Genomic DNA, 20,668 nt, shown 5'->3' with positions numbered 1-20,668 from the left:
GAATGTCAGCACAACACAGCTGGGCGCCACTGTGAACTCTGCCGACCCTTCTTCTACCGTGACCCAACCAAAGACCTGAGGGACCCCGCCGTGTGCCGCGGTGAGGCTGGGATGGGCATGGCAAAGGGAAGGCTGAGCCTGGAGCAGGAGCTGGGGAGCTGACTGCTGTCTAGGTTGAGCTGAAGTTTGGGGCGGGGGCATAGGGTAGAGCCACACTGGAAATCCAGGTTGGGGGTGGGTGGAGCTTGGGACAAGACTGGTGCTGGGCTAGTTGGGATATGGTAACCTTGTACTTCTTTTTGCCCTCAGCCTGTGACTGTGACCCCATGGGTTCCCAAGATGGAGGTCGCTGTGATCCTCATGATGATCCTGCACTGGGACTGGTCTCGGGCCAGTGTCGCTGCAAAGAACATGTGGTGGGCTCTCGCTGCCAGCTATGCCGTGATGGCTACTTTGGGCTCAGTGCCAGTGACCCTGTAGGCTGCCAGAGTACGTGCTTTCTGCCCAGCTCCCGTGCTGACCTTAACCTTTGACCTCTTACTCTTGACCCCACTGAACACAAGCATTGCCATAGCTCCAAGGTATTGATAAGTCTCCTTCCCCTGCAGGGTGTCAGTGTGATGCACGGGGCACAGTGCCTGGGGGCACCCCTTGTGACCCTAACAGTGGAAACTGTTTCTGCAAGCGCCTAGTGACTGGACACGGCTGCAACCGCTGCCTGGTGCGACTGGAAGGAGCTGGGGTTCTGGGTTAAAGAGCACTTATCCTCAGTGCACAAGGAGAGAGGGTGGTATCCATGCCCCACTGGGTGGGTGCTAAGAGTTTAAGGTCCAGTCCTGCCTGAGAAGCCTCAGGTTTGGGAGGCCAAGGACGGGAGCCAGTTTTCAACAAGGGCTGGTAGAGGCTGAAAGCCGTCATTGGATTTCCTGATGGGTGGTGCGGGGAGGAGGGGTCTGTTTCTGGCCCCCAGCAACTTCTTCTCCCCCAGCCTGGCCACTGGGGCCTGAGCCATGACCTGCTGGGCTGCCGTCCGTGTGACTGTGACGTGGGTGGTGCCTTGGACCCCCAGTGAGTGCTCTACAAGGGGCTCTGGGAGTGGGGGGGAAGATCCTGGGCAGGACACAGGGTCCTTCTGAAGTGCCTGTGTGCTCCCCAGATGTGATGAGGCCACAGGTCAGTGCCGCTGCCGCCAGCACATGGTGGGGCGGCGCTGTGAGCAGGTGCAGCCTGGCTACTTCCGGCCCTTCCTTGACCACCTAACATGGGAGGCTGAGGACACCCGAGGCCAGGTAGAGGGGCAGTGTTGGAGGGCAGGGTATAGGTGGGACTACGGCAGGAGAGGCAGAATTATGGGCAGTTCCTTGTATGGGGCAGGTATGTGGTCTTAGGCAGGGCCTCAGCTGGAGAGCTGGGGTTTGGGGACAGGCTGTGGCAGAAGAGGCGGTGCCTTGCCTGAGTCCCCACCCACAGCTCCATCTTCTCTCAGGTGCTCGATGTGGTGGAGCGCCTGGTGACCCCTGGGGGAACTCCATCCTGGACAGGCCCTGGCTTCGTTAGGCTAAGGGAAGGCCAGGAACTGGAGTTCCAGGTGGCCTCGGTGCCAAGAGCCATGGACTATGACCTCCTGCTGCGCTTGGAGCCCCAGGTCAGACCCTGTGACACCTAACCCAGAGTCGAAACTCTGGGTGTGGGAGCATCTCTTCCATCATCCCATTCCCCCAGGTCCCTGAGCAATGGGCAGAGATAGAAGTGACCTTGCAGCGCCCAGGGCCTGTGTCTGCCCGCAGCCTGTGTGGGCATGTGTTGCCCAAGGATGACCACATCTCAGGGACTCTGCAACCAGACACCAGGTGGGGACACAACTAGTAGCCCTTACAATGGTGGGGGGGTTGTGGGTCAGCCCTAAGCTCCCTGAAAGGTACTTGGAAGACCCCACCTCTCATTTATCTGTTCCTTCAAGTGCCTCCTCCGAGTGCTGTTTGCCAGGTGCTATTGGGAATGGCACTGGTCAGGGGAAGGAAGTAGACAGAACAAGGCCTGCTCTCTTAGGGTTCTCAGTTCCAGAGACCAAGGCAGGAAGTAATAGGAAACCATCCAGCATCACTTTAGGGGGTGCCCATGGAGGGGAAGGAGGGCACCAGAGCACTGTGAGCAGGGATGTGACTAGTCTGATTACTGGGTGGCATTGGCTTCATAGCTTTTTTCATCCCTTCTTTTTAAACTTTTTGTCATGTAAATATTCAAACATACACAGAAGCAGAGAGAATAGTGTAATGAACCTTACTGTACCCATTATAGACATTTTTCCATCTGTGACTTGTAGGGGCCAAAGTGAAAGCTGGAAGATATGTTGGAGGCTAGTGAGTTAGCTGAGTGACAGTGGATTGATTGGACACAAGTGTAGCAGTAGAGGTGGCAAGAAGAGGAAGGTTCCAGAAGGTTCTAATGGTGAAGCCGATGACTTAGACATGGAAGAGAGGGAGAGAAAGCGGAAAGTGGGAATGGAGCTCTTTACTGAGATGGAGGCGTGGGGAAGAGGAATTCTGAGGTGCTCAGACATGGGGGAGAAAGCCTATGAGTGATTGGATTTCTGTGTCTGGAATTACTGGGAGGGCTGAAGTTGCAGATATAAATTTGGGACTTGTTACTGAAGAGATGGATCTAGATGAAATGACCAGGGAAAGGAAGGAAGACCAGAACCAAGCTTTGGGATACTCTAGTGTTAGAGGCCAGTAGAGAAGGAGGAGCTTGGGGCGGGGGTAGTGGGGTGAATCACAGGAGTGTGGACGGGACCCCAGAGAATAGAAAAGTGTCTCTGGAAGGAAGGCTTACCGATCTCAATCCATGCTGCCGAGTGCTGAGGCAGATAAGGATAAGGAAGTGGCCGCTGGGTTTGGCTTCATGGAGGTCATTAGTGACCTTCGCACAGGCTGTCTCTACGGCATGTTCAGGCTAAACCTCCCCTGGAGTGGGAAGCCAGAGAGTGGAGGCAGTGACTGCAGTAAAATCTTAGGAATTTGTGGTGCGAGAGAGCAAAGACAAGCTAGCAGCTAGGGGGAAACTCAAGGGATTGAGGAAGATCCTTTTCAGGGAGGGATGAAAGAACCCTAGCATGGGTTTGCAGGCTGGTCGGAATGACCTAGGAGAGAAGGAGCGAGGGGGTGATGACGTAGTCTTGGTGAAGGGGAGTAAAAGGAGCAGAGGTTGGAGGTTGGAGGTCGAGGTCAGAGGAAGTGTTAAGAGGCAGTTGTAAAAGAGAAATTGGTATTTGTGCCAGGGAAGTGCTATGGGGTTGCAAGGTTGTATTGAGTGTTTTCAGTGAGACTGGTCTGCACAGGTGTGTGATTCCAGTGAGGGAGGTTTGTGGGAATCTTCTGTGCAGATTCTTTTTAGGACTATCTAGCTGTCCATTGGCCTGGCCAATGGTTTGGTTGCTACACGTGGGGTGGGAAAGGCGCAGAGTGACCCTATGCCTGTCCTCACCTCCTCCCAGGTACATGATATTTCCCAGACCTGTCTGTCTTGAGCCTGGCGTCTCCTATCAGCTGCATCTGAAGTTGTTGAGAACAGGGGGAAGTGCCCAGCCTGAGGCCCCCCACTCTGGACCCAGCCTGCTCATTGACTCGGTGAACAGTCCCCTCTCCCCACATCAACCAAGATGGCAAGGCCTGTGGGATGGGACCTATAGTGGTGGCTGGATAGGAAGAGTCTGTGATAGAAGAGGCAGGCTGGGGGCGGTGCTAAGCGAAGCGCTCTCCATATGGCCCCGGGTCTGAACCTCGTTCTTCATTGCTCGCCTCTTCAGCTAGTGCTGTTGCCCCGTGTCCTGGTGCTGGAGATGTTTAGTGGGGGTGATGCTGCTGCCCTGGAGCGCCGTGCCACCTTTGAACGCTACCGCTGCCACGAGGAGGGTCTGATGCCCAGCAAGACCCTTCCGTCTGAGGCCTGTGCCCCCCTCCTCATCAGCCTATCCACTCTGCTCTACAACGGTGCCCTGCGTGAGTGTCTGTGATGTGGGTTGCGAGGCACAGGTGTGGGGGCCCAGCCTAACTTGGCCCTCCACCCACTCCCCACAGCCTGTCAGTGCGACCCCCAGGGCTCGCTGAGTTCTGAGTGCAACCCCCATGGCGGTCAGTGCCTGTGCAAACCTGCAGTGGTTGGACGCCGCTGTGACCTTTGTGCCCCTGGCTACTATGGCTTTGGTCCCACAGGTTGTCAAGGTATTTGCCTGCCCCATCTTCCCTCCTGTCTGTGACTGTTCTGCCTCCTCTTTCTGGCTCTCTTTCTCCTAACTCTGCATTAGACCCCGTACTCTCAGCCCTGGGTCACTTAAAGTTCTCTGCCATCCCCGGACCTTCCCACTCTGACCCCACCCAGATTCTCCCCAAACCCCCTCCCTGGCTCAGCCTTTGCCTTGCCCCCAGCCTGTCAGTGCAGCCCCGAGGGGGCACTCAGCGGCCTATGTGAAGGGATCAGTGGGCAGTGCCCCTGCCGAGCTGGTGCCTTTGGGCTTCGCTGCGACCGCTGCCAGCGTGGCCAGTGGGGATTCCCTAGCTGTCGGCCATGTGTCTGCAATGGGCATGCAGATGAATGCGACGCCCACACAGGCGCTTGTCTGGGCTGCCGTGATCACACCGGGGGTGAGCACTGTGAAAGGTGAGCCTGGAGTAGCTATGAGTGGGTTGGTGGGTGGGTAAGCTGCTCAGAGATGACACATCTCTTCCTGCCCCTCCATGCAGGTGCATTGCTGGCTTCCACGGGGACCCACGGCTTCCACATGGGGGCCAATGCCGCCCCTGTCCCTGCCCTGAAGGCCCCGGGAGCCAACGGCACTTTGCTACTTCTTGCCATCGGGATGGGTACTCCCAGCAGATGGTGTGTCACTGCAGGGCAGGCTACACGGGTATGTGGGTAAGGTAAAGGTGTGGGATCAGGGAAGGGCAGCTGGGCTGAGCACTCACGCCTTCCCCCTGACTGTGGGCAGGGCTGCGGTGCGAAGCTTGTGCCCCTGGGCACTTTGGGGATCCATCAAGGCCAGGCGGCCGGTGCCAGCCGTGTGAGTGCAGTGGGAACATTGACCCCACGGACCCTGATGCCTGTGATCCCCACACGGGGCAATGCCTACGCTGCTTACACCACACAGAGGGCCCACACTGTGCCCACTGCAAGCCTGGCTTCCATGGGCAGGCTGCCCGACAGAGCTGTCACCGTGAGTGTGTGTGGGATGGAAGGGGATGCCTGGGGTGGGGCTCCGCTGCTTGGGCTCCCCTTGATTAGTGTGCTCATCTTGGCTGGCACAGGCTGCACCTGTAACCTGCTGGGTACAGATCCTCAGCAGTGCCTGTCCAATGACCGGTGCAACTGTGATCCAAGCAGTGGGCAGTGCCCATGCCTCCCCAATGTCCAGGGCCCTACCTGTGACCGCTGCGCCCCCAACTTCTGGAATCTTACCAGTGGCCATGGCTGCCAGCCTTGTGCCTGCCACCCAAGTCGAGCCAGAGGACCCACCTGCAATGAGGTATGGGGCCCTCCTGTGAATACCTAGGTGGATGGGGCCAACTATCTGCCTCAAGTCTCAAGGGCTCAGCCTCTGATTGAGGCTCTGACCTCTGCTCTACTCCCACTCTAGTTCACAGGGCAGTGCCACTGCCATGCTGGCTTTGGGGGGCGAACCTGTTCTGAGTGCCAGGAGCTCCACTGGGGAGACCCTGGGTTGCAGTGCCGTGGTGAGAGACCCAGCAGGGCCAGGGTGGTTGGGGGCCTTTCCAGGATGCCCTGCTGGCACCCTAACTCTGTGGTCTATCCTTTCCTGCAGCTTGTGATTGTGACCCTCGTGGAATAGACACACCTCAGTGTCACCGCTCCACAGGCCACTGCAGCTGCCGCCCAGGTGTATCTGGCGTGCGCTGTGACCAGTGTGCTCGTGGCTTCTCGGGTGTCTTTCCTGCCTGCCACCCCTGCCACGCATGCTTCGGGGACTGGGACCGCGTGGTGCAGGACTTGGCTGCCCGTACTCGGCGCCTGGAGCAGAGGGTGCAGGACCTGCAGCAGACAGGTGTACTCGGTGCCTTTGAGAGCAGCTTCTGGCAAATTCAAGAGAAGCTGGGCACTGTGCAGGGGATTGTGCGCGCCCGCAACACTTCAGCTGCCTCCACCGCACAGCTCGTGGAGGCCACAGAGGAGCTGCGGTGCGGATGGGCCTGAGATACATGGTGGGATGTGGCAGAGGCCCAGTGGACCAGGGCTGAAACCTCTATAAACACTTCCCTCCCCACTGGCACAGGCGTCAAATCGGGGAGGCCACTGAGCACCTGACCCAGCTGGAGGCAAAGCTGACAGATGTGCAGGATGAGAACTTCAATGCCAACCATGCGCTAAGCAGTCTGGAGCGAGACGGACTTGCTCTTAATCTCACACTGCGGCAGCTTGACCAGCATCTGGACCTGCTGAAGCATTCAAACTTCCTGGGTGAGTTGTTGGTCAATTAAGCAGGTGGGCCAGGGTTGATCTTCAGCTGACTGCTTGCCTGTACCCAACTTAGGAGCCTATGACAGCATCCGCCATGCCCACAGCCTGTCTGCAGAGGCAGAACGTCGTGCCAACATATCGGCCTTGACAGTGCCCAGCCCTGTGAGCGACTCAGCAGGCACCCGGCACCGGACAGAGGTGCTGATGGGTACCCAAAGGGAAGACTTCAACCGCAAGAACATAGCCAACCAGCGGGCACTGGGAGAGCTCTCTGCTCGTACCCACGGCCTGAGCCTGACAGGCATAAATGAACTGGTGAGGCACAAGCATGGGGTGGGACATGTGGGCATGGCTGTTCCTTCCACAGGGCCTTGACTTGTTCTGTGCTTGGCAGGTGTGCGGGGCCCCAGGAGATGCACCCTGTGCTACGAACCCTTGTGGGGGTGCTGGCTGTCGAGATGAGGACGGGCAGCCCCGCTGTGGGGGCCTCAGCTGCAGTGGGGCAGTAGCCATGGCGGACCTGGCCCTTGGTCGGGCTCGGCACACACAGGCAGAGCTGCAGCGGGCACTGGCAGAAGGTGGTGGACTTCTCGGCCAGGTGGCAGAGACCCGGCGGCAGGCAGGCGAGGCACAGCAGCGGGCCCAGGCAGCCCTGGACAAAGCTAATGCTTCCAGGGGACAGGTGGAACAGGCCAATCAGGAACTGCGGGAACTCATCCAGAGTGTGAAAGACTTCCTGAGCCGTGAGCCTCCCGTGTGGCCCAGGCCATGTGGTTGTTTTCCTCTGTGTCTGTGTTCATATGTGTGTCCCTGCGTTCATACTTGAGTTAGGTCCTGCACTGGACCTGTATTTATGACCTCATGTCTGGCCCCCAAGCCCTTGGCTGTATGTGGTCCTCAAGTCACGACCCTGAGTATGTACCCCACATATGGTCCCTGTCCTTATGGTTACATCCTTATGCCTATTAGCAAATTCATATCCCATGTATAGTCCCTGAGTCCATACCCCAAGACTGTGTCCCCATACCCATGCTGGAGAATGTGTCCCTAAGCTCTTGCCTGTGTCCCTAAGCTCTTGCCTGTGTCCCCATAGAGGAGGGGGCTGATCCTGATAGCATTGAGATGGTGGCCACACGGGTGCTAGAGCTCTCCATCCCAGCATCACCTGAACAGATCCAGCACCTGGCTGGCGCAATTGCAGAGAGGGTCCGGAGCCTGGCGGATGTGGACACAATCCTGGCGCGTACTGTGGGAGATGTGCGTCGGGCGGAGCAGCTACTGCAGGATGCACAGAGGGCACGGTCTGACCCCAACCCTGGCCCCCATCCTTGACACTTGGTCCTGATACTTGCAGGCCCTGATTCCCTCTCTTCCCCAGGAGCCGGGCTGAAGGTGAGAAACAGAAGGCAGAGACAGTACAGGCGGCACTGGAGGAGGCCCAGAGGGCACAGGGTGCTGCTCAGGGTGCCATCCAGGGGGCAGTGGTTGATACACAAGACACAGAGCAGACCCTGAACCAGGTGTGGTCTCTTTGGGACATCAGTGGGGCAAGGTTATGGACATGCATTATAAACTTATTTAACCCTGAGCCCACTCATGGCAGGTGCAGGAGAGGATGACAGGTGCAGAACAGGCACTGAGCTCTGCAGGTGAGCGGGCTCAGCAACTGGATGGTCTCCTGGAGGCTCTGAAATTGAAACGAGCAGGGAATAGCCTGGCAGCCTCTAGTGCTGAAGAAACAGCAGGCAGTGCCCAGGGTCGTGCCAGGGAGGCTGAGCAGGTAGGTTGAGGCAGAGCCGACTAGAGGGGGTGAAGGTAGAAGCTGGGCCTCCACTGGACCACCACACTGTCCCTGCCCTCTCATCCCCAGCTGCTGCAGGGCCAACTGGGCGACCAATACCAGACAGTGAAGGCCCTGGCTGAGCGCAAGGCCCAGGGTGTCCTGGCTGCGCAATCGCGGGCAGAGCAACTGCGAGATGAGGCTCGGGGGTTGTTGCAGGCCGCACAGGACAAGCTGCAGCGGCTGCAAGGTGAGGATCAGGGTGGGTGGGCACCAGAGATGTGGGACTGTGGGAACAGAACCCTTCACTGAGTCCTGCCCCTCCTAGAGCTGGAGGGCACCTATGAGGAGAACGAGCGAGCGCTGGAGGGCAAAGCGGCCCAGCTGGACGGGCTGGAGGCCCGGATGCGCAGCGTGCTTCAAGCCATCAACTTGCAGGTCCAGATCTACAACACCTGCCAGTGACCCCTGCCAGAGGCCTACCCCAGTCCCCAGCCCCGCCCCGTACAAGTTACTGCCTATGCATGGCACAGTTCCCAACCTGGCAAGCCTCCAATAAACCTCTGTGAATCCCTACTGTGTTGTCTGGGCTTTGATTTGGGGAGGGCGGGATCTCAAGGCTGCCCCCAGCATGGCCCATGAAAGGCCAAGGCACCGGAGCCCCGCCTCCTCCGTGCAGGCCCGCCCCGGAGCTGCTCGTCGCGGCTTGCCCGCTGCCGCCGGAAGTGCGTCACCAACTCGGCGCTAGGCCACCCGCGGCCGTAACTAGAAGTCGAAACAAAACAAGCAGCGGAGGCTGCGGTGCCGGGACGGGGGAGGGGTGCGCCGGAACCGGAACCGACCTGACGCCGGAACCGGAACCGAGAGCGGGTTGCCAAGGCCCGAAGAGGGCTGGCGGCGGCGGCCTCGCTCGGTGAGTGGGACGGGCGGCTAATCGCCTGTCTGGCCCGAGCGGGGAGGCCGCGACGCGGGCCCGGGGCGGACTGTTCAAGGTCATGGGTCGTGCCAGCCTCCTCCGCTCAAGCCCAGCGTCGTGCCGGGCCCACCGATGCAAGACGGGCAGTTACGCTACGCCCATGGCCGGCCTCCTGCCTCGGAAAGGGCTGGCGGCGAGCGAGGGCGGCTTCCTGGAGGAGGTGGTGGCGGGCCCAGGGTTTGGAGGCAAAAGCTAGGTTGCAGCCCGGCCGGGGCGCTGGTCTGCGGTCAGTAACCCTGCGCGGCCCTATTAGACCGGCATCGGTCTCCGAGGCAGTGTCTCTCCCCCCGTCCTCCCCCCACCCCGCGACGTTCCCAGAGGATGGGGGAGGGACGAGACCTTCAGCTGCGGCCCGGGTGCAAAGAGGCGGAGGGTGTCCACTCCTTGACTCTGGACCTTTCGTCCTTAAAGATCCAGCCCACCAGTCACACTTCTGACCTGCAGAAGGTTATCTGCTCCCACATATGCACTCGGCAACAGAGACGAGTCATTCTCTCTCCTGCTACTGTCTTAGGCCCGGCTTGAGGGAGCCAGGGGTCCTGGATCCAGAGTTTAATCCCCACCTTTATCTCAGTTTTGAGAACTTTATTTTGGATGGAGAAACAGCCCGGAATCCCCTGATGGGTCGGTGAGAAACTGAGTAGACGGTCTCTCCTCAGAGTTGATGAGTGATTGGACCTGTCTGTTTCAGTTTCAAAGTGGGTACTCGCCCTGCTTTGGCTCTGGGGCAGGAGTGCTGCCAAAAGGGTAATGTGACATCTGGATACCCTTTTCATCTGCGTCTTTGCAGGCCCCTCTTTGCTTGGGACGGCAGATGGAGAGAAGAATCTCTCTTGGGATGTAGGGAAAAAACAAGCAGTGCGCGGGAGCAGGTTCAGAGGAGAATGGGAGCTGGCAGGCGGCAGGTGGGGCATCTTAGCCCCAGGACCTTGCCTGGGCAGTGGTAGCACGTGGGCTGGGCCTGTTTTCAGCCAGAGAGCCCGGTCCTCCAGCTGCTCGATTGTCTCCTCCTTTCCTGTGTTGTTCCTCCTCCTCCTCCTCCTCCTCCTCCTCCTCCTCCTCGGGTGGTGACTAAGCAGCCAGTGAGAGTAGAGGAAAAGTGAGCACTCCGCTCAGAGTGCCAGCCCTGTGGGCTGGAGCCATGGCTCCTCTCCAGATTGGTGGAGGAGTCTTGTCCCAGGCTGTGGCAACCTTGACCTGGTATCTCCTCAGTGAGGCTTCCATCTTTGCTGGTCTGTATAGCAGGCATCTGTGTGGCTTGGCCAAAAGTGGTTGCTGCTACTCGCATTATTCCTCCTTCAGAATAGTCTTGAGTATCCAAGACTACGTAGGTGGCGCAGAGATATTGCTGTGTAAGGTCAGGAGTTATCCTAGGTTGCTGAGCCCTGGCTGTAACCAAGGAGCAAATTGTTGGGCCTTGGTGGTGATCCCTGGTCCCCTCTCATTAGGCTGTCGGTTCCTTGCTGGAGAATTTGGCCACAAAGAGTTGCCAAGATAGCTGGGCCAGGAAGAAAGCGCCGTAGTCCTGACCCAGACGCCGTTGCCGACCCCGGGGCACTCTGGCTGTCGACCAAACGGCTCAAGATGTCTGGTGGGACCAGTGCCACGGGCCCAAGGAGAGGGCATGCAGGACTGGAGGAGGCCACCAGTAAGAAGAAGCAGAAAGATCGAGCAAACCAGGAGAGCAAGGATGGAGATCCTAGGAGATGTGGTAACGGCATTCTCAGAGTGCTTGTGGCCTCCTCCCCTTGCGCATAGAGGTTGATGGTTGGGAAATGACTTTTTTGCTTTCCTTCTGTCTTGGTGTGATGCTGAGAGAAGGACCCGTGGTAGGCTGGGGAGAGCCTCAGCTTTGATGTCTGGATATTTGGCTGAGATCCTAAAGATGGTGATTGGTGGAGTGATGGGGTCTTGGAGGCCGCCTCCCCATCATCGTTTCCCTGTTCTTTCCTTTGTTGTCAGGGTCAGTAGCCGCTCCTCGGGAGGAGCAGACCAAAGAGGGTGAGTAATGAATAGGCCTTTTGGGTGCTAGAGTGCTAGGGGAGAAAGGGGACACTGGGTGCGTAGCCCTCATCTGGAGCAGTCCCATTAGGGCTGGGTTCCTGGTACCTGCCAGTCCCCATCAGGAGTTCATGGAGACCTTCACCGTCTTATTGGCACTCTCCCTGCAGAGTTGTTACTTGATTGGAGGCAGAGTGCAGATGAGGTGATTGTCAAGCTGCGTGTGGGAGCAGGTCCCCTGAGGCTGGAGGAGGTGGAGACTACTTTCACGGACACAGACTGTGCGGTGTGGTTTCCAGGTTCGTCCATCTTGCCTGAGCTCAGCAGTATATTTCTGTCCTCTGACATCCCCTACCCCAGCTCACTGTTCCCAACTCTGTCTCCAGGTGGTCGGCAGTGGGGTGGTGTTTTCTACGCTGAGATAGAAAGTTCTTGCACCAAAATACAGACTCGCAAAGGGGGCTTTCTGCAGCTGGCACTGCGCAAGAAGGTGCCTCTGCTCACATGGCCCTCTCTCCTGGTAAGTTCCAGAGCAGGGTGTGGCAGGGACACCCAGTGTAGTTGACAGGCCCTGACTGTTGTATCTTTGGCAGAAGAAACCTCTAGGGAAGCAGGAGTTGGTGTCAGGGCTGCAGTGCCAGGAGAATGGGCAGGAGCCATCTCCCATTGCCCTGGAGCCAGGCCCGGAGCCCCGCCGGGCTAAGCAGGAGGCCCGGAACCAGAAGCGGGCCCAGGGCCGTGGTGAGGTAGGCGCGGGGGCTGGCCCCGGGGCCCAGGCAGGGCCCAGCGCCAAGAGGGCTGTGCATCTCCGCAGAGGGCCAGAGGGGGAAGGGTCCAGAGATGGTCCTGGACCCCAGGGCGATGCCCCTTCCTTCCTGGCTGAGCCGGTCACCCAGGTGAGAGTGGGGTGCCTGCGTGGGAGTTGGGAGATGGGGAGAAGGGTGTGGACTGCAGTGGTGGGATCACTTGCCAGGCTCAGGACCAGTCCTGCCCATAATCTTACCGTGAATAGGCTGAGGCTGAGGAACAGCTCCGGGTACCACCGCTGAACCCCCAGACCTGCCTCCAGGGCTCAGAGGAGAATCTAGCACTTTTGGCAGGAGAGAAGGCAGTGTCCCCCAGGAATGACCCAGTCTCCCCAGCCATGACCCGGAGCAGAGACCCTGAGAAAGGTGATCGTTCCAAAGAGGAGATGGCAGTGGCAGCAGATGCTGCAACCCTGGTGGATGGTAAAGGTGGGGCTGGGGGTGGGCAGGCACAGCCCTAGGTTGGGTTACAAGGTTGGTGGGTGGGTAGGGAGTAGAATAGTAATGGGTAGGAACCTGTCTTGGGTGGCACTGATCTGTGATCTCGACGTAGAGCCTGAGTCCATGGTGAACCTGGCATTTGTCAAGAATGACTCATATGAGAAAGGGCCAGACTCAGTGGTGGTGCACGTGTACGTGAAGGAAATCTGCAGAGACACCTCTCGGGTGCTCTTCCGTGAGCAGGACTTCACACTGATCTTCCAGACCAGGTGGGTGGTTGGAAAGAGACGGGGCAGACAGTACACTCCAGGCAGGCCAGCGTGTCTCATTCTCCTCCTGCCCTGCCCCTGCTCTGCGTCTGCAGGGATGGAAACTTCCTGAGACTGCACGCCGGCTGTGGGCCCCACACCATCTTCCGTTGGCAGGTGAAGCTCAGGTGGGTGGTGCCCGGCCCCACCACTGTGCCTCTCCCACCCTGGGCTCCATCTCCCTGGCCCATCTAGCCAGACACCCACCCCACCTGAGTTCCTGAGTGCAGCCTTTTCCCTCAGGAACCTGATCGAGCCAGAGCAGTGCACCTTCTGTTTCACGGCCTCTCGCATCGACATCTGCCTCCGGAAGCGGCAGAGTCAGCGCTGGGGGGGCCTGGAGGCCCCAGCTGCACGAGGTCTGCACACGAGCTCCCTTCATTGCCAGCTCATGTGACCGGGACCCCCACACCCTGCCACATGCTGCTAACCACCAGCCCCCTCATTCCCCCTTTTTAAGGTGCAGTGGGTGGTGCAAAGGTTGCCGTGCCGACAGGCCCAACCCCTCTGGATCCAACCCCACCGGGAGGTGCCCCGCACCCCCTGACAGGCCAGGAGGAAGCCCGGGCTGTGGAGAAGGAGAAACCCAAGGCTCGATCTGAGGACACGGGGCTGGATGGTGTGGCAGCCCGTACCCCCATGGAGCATGTAGCCCCAAAGCCAGAGCCACACCTGGCCTCGGTGAGAATCTGGGAGTCGGGAGGGCCAAGGATGGAGGCCGGAGAGCCTCAGGGCTGCTCTCTCATGCCCCTCTTGCTCCCACAGCCCAAGCCCACATGTATGGTGCCTCCAATGCCCCACAGTCCCGTGAGTGGAGACAGCGTGGAGGAAGAGGAAGAGGAAGAGAAGAAGGTGTGTCTTCCGGGCTTCACTGGCCTCGTCAATCTAGGCAACACCTGCTTCATGAACAGTGTCATTCAGTCTCTGTCCAACACTCGGGAGCTGCGGGACTTCTTCCATGGTGAGAGTGGGGCCTGGAGCCCGGGGCTGTGGGCACGGGATGCTGTCCCCTGCTCACACTTCTGCTGGGCTCCTCTCCCTAGACCGCTCCTTTGAGGCCGAGATCAACTACAACAACCCACTGGGGACAGGTGGGCGTCTGGCCATCGGCTTTGCTGTGCTGCTCCGGGCGCTGTGGAAGGGCACCCACCATGCCTTCCAGCCTTCCAAGTTAAAGGTGATCTGTGGCCACTCCCACGCTTGGCTGGTGAGGGCGGGGAGGACCAGCCAGCTGGGTATATGGTGGGTGGTGCAGCTCTGTGCTCACACCTTACCCCTGGATTCAGGCCATTGTGGCAAGCAAGGCCAGCCAGTTCACGGGCTATGCACAGCACGATGCCCAGGAGTTCATGGCTTTCCTACTCGATGGACTGCATGAGGACCTGAACCGCATTCAGAACAAGCCCTACACGGAGACTGTGGACTCAGATGGCCGGCCTGATGAGGTCAGGGTTGTGGGGAGAGGTGGGCCTGTCTCGGGCACATCACAGTCCCCAGGTCTCCTCCATCCTCACCATCCTGCCCCTCAGGTGGTGGCGGAGGAAGCATGGCAGCGGCACAAGATGAGAAATGACTCCTTCATCGTGGACCTGTTTCAGGGCCAGTACAAGTCAAAGCTGGTGTGCCCAGTGTGCGCCAAGGTGTGATGTGCTCCTGGAAAGAGACTCCCTAACTTGACCTACCTAGCCTGGTCAAATTGAGGTCAGAGGCATTTGCTGTGGGGCGAGGTTCGGGCGAGGAAGCTGACGGGAAGCCTTCGGAGACCATGTGGGCTGCAGAGGTCTCAGGCTTCTCGGCTAAGACGAAAGTGATATTTGGGCTCAAACACAGCTATAAGGTGGGGCAGGGCTTTGGGTAAGGTTGAAATGGCATATGGGGAGCCACTTAGGGGCACAGTGGTAAAGTGAGGAGGCTGGGCAGGACCTCAAGTGCCAGAAAGAGGGATTGTTGTCTCCTGACGGTCTTCCTGGTGCATCCAGTGCCCTGAGAATGTGCTGGCTGTGAGGTCCGGACAGCCATCCAAGGGCCTGCTCCCTGCCCTTTGCGCGGCCACCCAATGACACTTGTGCATCCACAGGTCTCCATCACTTTCGACCCATTCCTTTACCTGCCGGTGCCCTTGCCACAGAAGCAAAAGGTTCTCCCTATCTTCTATTTTGCCCGGGAGCCCCACAGCAAACCCATCAAGGTGAGGAGTAAGCTCTTACTTCCAGGCTGTTCCAGAGACCCTGGGCCACCTCCCCTATGGATTCTGTCTACTCTGTCACTACAGTTCCTGGTGAGCGTCAGCAAGGAGAACTCGAGTGCAAGTGAAGTGTTGGACTCCCTTTCTCAGAGCGTCCACGTGAAGCCTGAAAACTTGCGTCTGGCTGAGGTATGTCTGTCCTTCCCCAGGCTCTTAGGCTTGTGGACACATGTATACTCACAGCACACAGACGTTGGCATCTGTGAAGTCTTTGGCATATGTACACGGACACGTGAATGTGCACGTGACTGCATAAGAACAGGTGGTGTGTGTTGGTTGAGGCATGGTTGAAACCAAGCTTTTGGGCTGTGCAACAAAGGTGCCCTCAGTTCCCAGCCGTCATCAGGGTTGGTGACCCTTAACTGTTTTTCCCTCTTCAAACAAGGAGCTTGAGCTGCAGGATTATCCTTCCACTGCTTGTGGTTCTCTCTTGATCTGCTGTTCCTTCATGTTATCTCAGATCTGTGTGCTGGTCTCCAAAGGTCCCTAGCTTCCCACCTGGTCCTTTTCCTCAGGGGTACAGGCGGGAAGGAGCTTCCTTTAATAGGGCTCTTCCATGATAACCATGTCGCCGTCACAGCAGGGCCCCACTAGCTGATAAGAGGTTAGAGGCCCTCAGAGTGGAGAGCTAGTGTAGTTGATACCTGTACCAGTCCTGGGCTTTCAGGCCCTCTGATGCATCAGGCTCCTTATTCCATTGGACACTAAAACTGGTGCCAGCAGAGGCGCATGCTTCTTTTGGGCCACAGTCCCCACCCCTGCCCCTATAATCCAGGATCAAGGCCAGGCTTCCTCCCTGTGCTCTGGGGCCGAACTAGGGAAGAGGCTTGTCCTCAGGTAAGATCTGTGTGTTCTCTCTTTCCAGGTGATTAAGAACCGTTTCCATCGTGTGTTCCTGCCCTCCCACTCACTGGATACTGTGTCCCCATCCGACATGCTCCTCTGCTTTGAGCTGTTATCCCAAGAGTTAGCTAAGGAGCGGGTGGTGGTGCTAGAGGTGCAACAGGTGAGTGGAGGGCAACCTGAGGGCACAGGGCTGTGGTGGTGGGGCGCTCCCGCCTGGCCTGGCCTTGCTGAGCCCGACGACCCACCCTAGCGCCCCCAGGTGCCCAGCATCCCCATCTCCAAGTGTGCAGCCTGCCAGCGGAAGCAGCAGTCGGAGGATGAGAAGCTGAAGCGCTGTACTCGGTGCTACCGCGTGGGCTACTGCAACCAGTGAGGACCCCCATGGTCTGCCCTGTCCCTCCTCCCCACCTACCAGGCCCTTGGGGAGGCAGGGCTGGCATCTGCGTTTCCCAGGGCTGGAGGCCAGCTCCTATTCTTATCTCCCCTTTCCCTCCAGGCTCTGCCAGAAAAACCATTGGCCTGACCACAAGGGCCTCTGCCGCCCTGAGAACATTGGCTACCCTTTCCTGGTCAGTGTACCCGCCTCACGCCTCACTTATGCCCGTCTTGCTCAGTTGCTAGAGGGCTACGCCCGGTAAGTTCCCAGTGGTTGAATAAGGGTGTGGTAGGTGTGGGGCAGAGGTGCCAGATGGGCTCGTCAGGATTCTTACTTGCCTTGCTGCCTGTTGCCAGGTATTCTGTGAGCGTTTTCCAGCCACCCCCCTTCCAGCCTGGCCGCATGGCCTTGGAGTCCCAGGCCCCTGGCTGCACCACATTACTCTCTACTAGCTCCCTGGAGGCTGGGGACAGTGAGAGGGACCCCATCCAGCCACCTGAGCTCCAGTTGGTGACCCCCGTGGCTGAGGGGGACACAGGGGTCCCCCGGGCGTGGGCAGCCCCTGATCGGGGCCCTGTCCCCAGCACCAGTGGAGTTTCTTCTGAGATGCTGGCCACTGGGCCCCTTGAAGTTGGCTCCTTGCCTGCTGGCGAGAGGGTGTCCCGGCCCGAAGGTAAGAGTCTGGTGGGAGGCTCTGCAGCTGGGGGAGGGGAAGTGGGGGGCTCTGGTAGCAGGGGACTGATTTATCATCTTCTCTCGCAGCTGCTGTGCCTGGGTACCAACACCCAAGTGAAGCCATGAATTCTCACACACCCCAGTTCTTTATCTATAAAATTGACGCATCTAACCGAGAGCAGCGGCTAGAGGACAAAGGTGTCTGAGGTGTGGGTGGGAGCCGTGGTGGCGCAGGCTGGCTGTTCTCCACAGCTGCGTGACCCCCACCCCCTGCCCGTCTCTAGGAGATACGCCACTGGAGCTGGGCGATGACTGCAGCCTGGCTCTCGTCTGGCGGAACAACGAGCGCCTGCCGGAGTTTGTGTTGGTAGCCTCCAAGGAGCTGGAGTGTGCTGAGGATCCCGGCTCTGCTGGCGAGGCTGCCCGCGCTGGCCACTTCACCCTGGACCAGTGCCTGAACCTCTTTACGCGGCCCGAGGTGCTGGCTCCTGAGGAGGCTTGGTGAGGACAGGGCAGCAGGCCGGTCGTGGGACAGGGTGGAGTGGAGACCCGCTGGTCTTGACCCCGCGTCTGTCCCCTCTCAGGTACTGCCCGCAGTGCAAACAACACCGCGAGGCCTCCAAGCAGCTGTTGCTCTGGCGTCTGCCGAACGTGCTCATTGTGCAGCTCAAGCGCTTCTCCTTCCGCAGTTTCATCTGGCGCGACAAGATCAACGACTTGGTGGAGTTCCCTGTTCGGTGAGCGCTGGGCCCTGGTGACTGAAGGCAGGGTCTGGGAGCCAACGGAGGCCTCCTGGGCACCTGTTAACTGTCTCACCTCTCTGGCTGGGCCCACAGGAACCTGGACCTCAGCAAGTTCTGCATTGGTCAGAAAGAGGAGCAGCTGCCCAGCTACGACCTGTATGCTGTCATCAGCCACTATGGAGGCATGATTGGTGGCCACTACACCGCCTGTGCACGCCTGCCCAATGACCGCAGCAGCCAGCGCAGCGACGTGGGTGAGGGCCAGGGCACACGCAGCACAGCAGGATAGGCGGTAGGGGTGGTGGTGCAGATTATGTTCACACTCTTCCCACTTTGCTATAGGCTGGCGCTTGTTCGATGACAGCACGGTGACAACAGTAGATGAGAGCCAGGTCGTGACGCGTTATGCCTATGTACTCTTCTATCGCCGGCGGAACTCTCCTGTGGAGAGGCCCCCCCGGGCAGGTCACTCTGAGCATCACCCAGACCTAGGCCCTGCAGCTGAGGCTGCTGCCAGCCAGGTGAGGCATGGCGGGGCGGGCATCGCAGGCTAGTGGGGCCTAACTCACTTGGGAGAGGGCGAGACACAGCTTCCTGTCCTCCAGCGATAGGCCCCTGCAGCCTTGGAACTCGTGAGTTACAGATAGGATTCTCTTACAGGACACCGTAGCCAGAGGGATCCCCGTGCTGTAGGTGCATGCACACCAACATGCCATTGGTGTGCACACAGGCACCCACTTGGCACAGGCCAGGTAGCTTCTCTGAACCTTACTAGGTGCAGTGCCATGAGCAGACCGTACCTGACACTCTCCCAGCTTTCCTCTGCACGCTGCCCACATGCCAGCCCCCAGACTCTCACTTGTGATCATCCTGGTGTTCTGATGTGCACTTAGGACAGGGTCTCTCCAGGCTAACCATGGCCTAGGGTGCCTGTTACCCTCTCTGAGGTGAGCGTCTGTCCCCGCTGAGCCTTTAAGTTCTTCTCTTTTACTGACTTGGAGTTCCGTAGGCCTAGCTGATGGGCGTAGCCACCTCTCTTTTTCTGTATTAGTCTCCTCCTTGCTGTCCTCTCTTCCCTAGAGCCCTATATGCTCAGACTCAGAGAAATCCCCACAGAGGACAGGGCTCAGGATCTGGATGTGGGTAGGAGGAGCCAGATCACTCGGGTTGGCAGCTCTGTCCTCCATGAGCCAGTCCCCTTTGGGAAGCCTGGGTTGAGAAACTCACCCACCAGCCCCCACCTTGCTGTAGGAAGCTGTATGTCAATTGAGAATCTTTTTGAGGAGGCCAGAGTGCTGTCAAGATTTGCCTACCCTGGTATTCTCAGTCTAGACAGGCCAGCGAATGGCCCATTTGGCTCCTGCCTGCCTGCCTCCCCGCTGCTTGACCTGGGATATAGGGGTTTAGTGCCAGTCATTTGGGTAGGATGATCATGGCCAGGGGTCTCAGGGACACTGGGCCCCCCCATTCCCGCTCTGGGTGCTGATGGCCGTTTCCACACACTGTAGGCTTCCCGGATTTGGCAGGAGCTGGAGGCCGAGGAGGAGCCAGTACCCGAGGGGCCTGCGCCCCTGGGTCCCTGGGGGCCCCAAGACTGGGTGGGCCCCCCACCACGTGGCCCTACCACACCAGATGAGGGCTGCCTCCGGTACTTTGTTCTGGGCACCGTGGCAGCTTTGGTGGCCCTCGTGCTCAACGTGTTCTATCCTCTGGTATCCCAGAGTCGCTGGAGATGAGCTCGTCTGCAGGCAGCTGCTATGAGCTGGCCCACCTGCCTGCCCACTAGGCATGCCTGCCTCTGTGGTGGGGACCAACTCTGGGCTTGGGCATCTGGAGGGAGAAGGTGGGGACTCTGGCTCCCGCAGGGGCAGAGCATCCTAGGGTGGGTATCCGTCCAGCTGTCTGTCCGTTCATCCTGCTGCTCTGACTCCTGGCCTGGGGCTTAGCCCTACCCAAGCAGCTTCTTGTATTTAAAGTGTTAATAAAGCAAGACTGTTCAGGCCTGATTTTTGTCTCTCTGTCTCAATGCCACTGCTGTCTGCGCCTGCCTTGGGGCCCTCCCTTGGGTGCCGGGGCTCTAAGCCAGCACCCCTGGGATGCCAGGCAGCATACTGGGCAGCCCCCAACCCCTGTCCTCATATTCTGTTGCAGGGACTAGGCCCTGGCCAGGCCCCCGAGGTGGCCCCCACGCGGACAGCCCCTGAACGCTTCGCCCCCCCTGTGGACCGCCCAGCCCCCACCTACAGCAACATGGAGGAGGTCGATTAGCAGGTCCCTGGCTGGTGGGGGGCCTGGGTTTGGGGATTCCCCACAGAGGGCCAGCTCTTTGCCGCTTCTCCTTCTCTAACCCAGAGGACACTGGCTTCAGTGGGGAATTGGGGGGTGTGATTTGAGGGTGGGTACCTCACAGGTTGGGACTTCTTGACAGCTGGAACCCCCAACCAGTGGGCCTTGGCTTCTCCAGCCATCCTCAGTGCTGCGTGTTTTGATTCTCAGTTGTACCTTCAATTCTTTCTGACTCGCATTATAAACGTTATAATTTTATTATAAAAATTGTAATTTTTTTTTTTTTGCATTTTGGAAGTGATTGCTGCTGTTTAAATATATTTTAAAAATAAATGATAAACAAGCAGACTTAGTGACTGTGATGGACCAGGTGCTATGGCCACCTCCCTTCCCCATCATCGTGTGTGTGTGTGCGTGTGTGCTACTCTGGTCTGAGGAGAGATGCTCCTGTGGGTCATGAAGCCCTTGTGCTGCCATCAGTCCTCTGGGACCTGCCTGCTGCTCTTTGATCTCACTGATCCCATGCCTCTCATGTGGAGGCGGCTGTGGTTGGCATCATTGTCAGTACCTCAGACCCACGGGGTGGAGTAGTACACCATGAGGCTCTATCCAGAAGCTGACAGCAGGTCAGGGGGCACTTGGGGAACAGGTACTGGGGGGATCTCCCTCCTTTCCCAATCTCAGGTCTTTACTAGTTTAGGTGCCATCTGGATCCCT

The 20,668-nt window shown here is 58.7% G+C and overlaps 2 protein-coding genes across 15 annotated transcripts in view; both read left to right on the top strand.

The window, feature by feature from the left end:
• LAMB2 (laminin subunit beta 2) overlaps nt 1–8,824 on the top strand; it is an 11,665-nt gene extending 2,841 nt beyond the window's left edge. The window contains exons 8-31 of the mRNA XM_011375459.2: nt 1–100; nt 310–489; nt 609–721; nt 989–1,068; nt 1,157–1,289; nt 1,487–1,645; nt 1,723–1,850; nt 3,494–3,626; nt 3,806–3,998; nt 4,077–4,220; nt 4,425–4,656; nt 4,740–4,903; nt 4,985–5,209; nt 5,301–5,518; nt 5,630–5,726; nt 5,816–6,188; nt 6,284–6,468; nt 6,542–6,783; nt 6,863–7,211; nt 7,562–7,769; nt 7,847–7,988; nt 8,072–8,248; nt 8,339–8,498; nt 8,577–8,824. Coding sequence (XP_011373761.1) covers nt 1–100; nt 310–489; nt 609–721; nt 989–1,068; nt 1,157–1,289; nt 1,487–1,645; nt 1,723–1,850; nt 3,494–3,626; nt 3,806–3,998; nt 4,077–4,220; nt 4,425–4,656; nt 4,740–4,903; nt 4,985–5,209; nt 5,301–5,518; nt 5,630–5,726; nt 5,816–6,188; nt 6,284–6,468; nt 6,542–6,783; nt 6,863–7,211; nt 7,562–7,769; nt 7,847–7,988; nt 8,072–8,248; nt 8,339–8,498; nt 8,577–8,713 — 4,272 coding nt within the window. The 3' untranslated portion in view covers nt 8,714–8,824. The remainder of the gene's footprint in view (nt 101–309; nt 490–608; nt 722–988; nt 1,069–1,156; nt 1,290–1,486; nt 1,646–1,722; nt 1,851–3,493; nt 3,627–3,805; nt 3,999–4,076; nt 4,221–4,424; nt 4,657–4,739; nt 4,904–4,984; nt 5,210–5,300; nt 5,519–5,629; nt 5,727–5,815; nt 6,189–6,283; nt 6,469–6,541; nt 6,784–6,862; nt 7,212–7,561; nt 7,770–7,846; nt 7,989–8,071; nt 8,249–8,338; nt 8,499–8,576) is intronic.
• Nucleotides 8,825–8,976: 152 nt separating this feature from the next.
• USP19 (ubiquitin specific peptidase 19) lies at nt 8,977–20,265 on the top strand. 14 transcript variants are annotated; one of them, XM_011375407.2, is made up of 28 exons: nt 8,978–9,161; nt 10,673–10,935; nt 11,187–11,225; nt 11,396–11,524; nt 11,612–11,745; nt 11,819–12,121; nt 12,238–12,460; nt 12,585–12,741; nt 12,837–12,908; nt 13,024–13,139; nt 13,241–13,461; nt 13,546–13,741; nt 13,824–13,957; nt 14,067–14,225; nt 14,310–14,420; nt 14,858–14,968; nt 15,053–15,154; nt 15,891–16,031; nt 16,122–16,240; nt 16,368–16,505; nt 16,604–16,920; nt 17,010–17,120; nt 17,207–17,423; nt 17,507–17,659; nt 17,759–17,919; nt 18,008–18,186; nt 19,174–19,313; nt 19,817–20,265. In XM_011375407.2, the coding sequence occupies exons 2-28, from the start codon at nt 10,809–10,811 to the stop codon at nt 19,821–19,823; spliced, it is 4,017 nt and encodes a 1,338-aa protein (XP_011373709.1). In that variant the 5' UTR covers nt 8,978–9,161; nt 10,673–10,808; the 3' UTR covers nt 19,824–20,265. The 14 variants fall into 14 exon arrangements, with proteins under 14 accessions (XP_011373703.1, XP_011373708.1, XP_011373705.1 ...); XM_011375401.2 differs by lacking the exon at nt 19,817–20,265 and having other exon boundaries at nt 8,977–9,161; nt 11,822–12,121; nt 19,174–19,671; XM_011375406.2 differs by lacking the exon at nt 19,817–20,265 and having other exon boundaries at nt 8,977–9,161; nt 12,238–12,397; nt 19,174–19,671.
• Nucleotides 20,266–20,668: the final 403 nt, after the last annotated feature.

The sequence above is a fragment of the Pteropus vampyrus genome, unplaced genomic scaffold (assembly GCF_000151845.1).
Source record: "Pteropus vampyrus isolate Shadow unplaced genomic scaffold, Pvam_2.0 Scaffold271, whole genome shotgun sequence".
Classification (NCBI taxonomy): Eukaryota; Metazoa; Chordata; class Mammalia; order Chiroptera; family Pteropodidae; genus Pteropus; species Pteropus vampyrus.
Note: the sequence above shows the minus strand (reverse complement) of the source record. Positions and strands in the feature narration are given on the sequence as shown.

Excerpts from the sequence above, each read along its gene's own strand:
- USP19 (XM_011375400.2), top strand. The coding sequence starts at position 10,809 with ATGTCTGGTGGGACCAGTGCCACGGGCCCAAGGAGAGGGCATGCAGGA. Across the intron at positions 10,936-11,186 it reads TGGAGATCCTAGGAGATGTG|GGTCAGTAGCCGCTCCTCGG; the intron begins GTAACGGCATTC and ends CTTTGTTGTCAG. Across the intron at positions 17,424-17,506 it reads CTGGCTCCTGAGGAGGCTTG|GTACTGCCCGCAGTGCAAAC; the intron begins GTGAGGACAGGG and ends GTCCCCTCTCAG.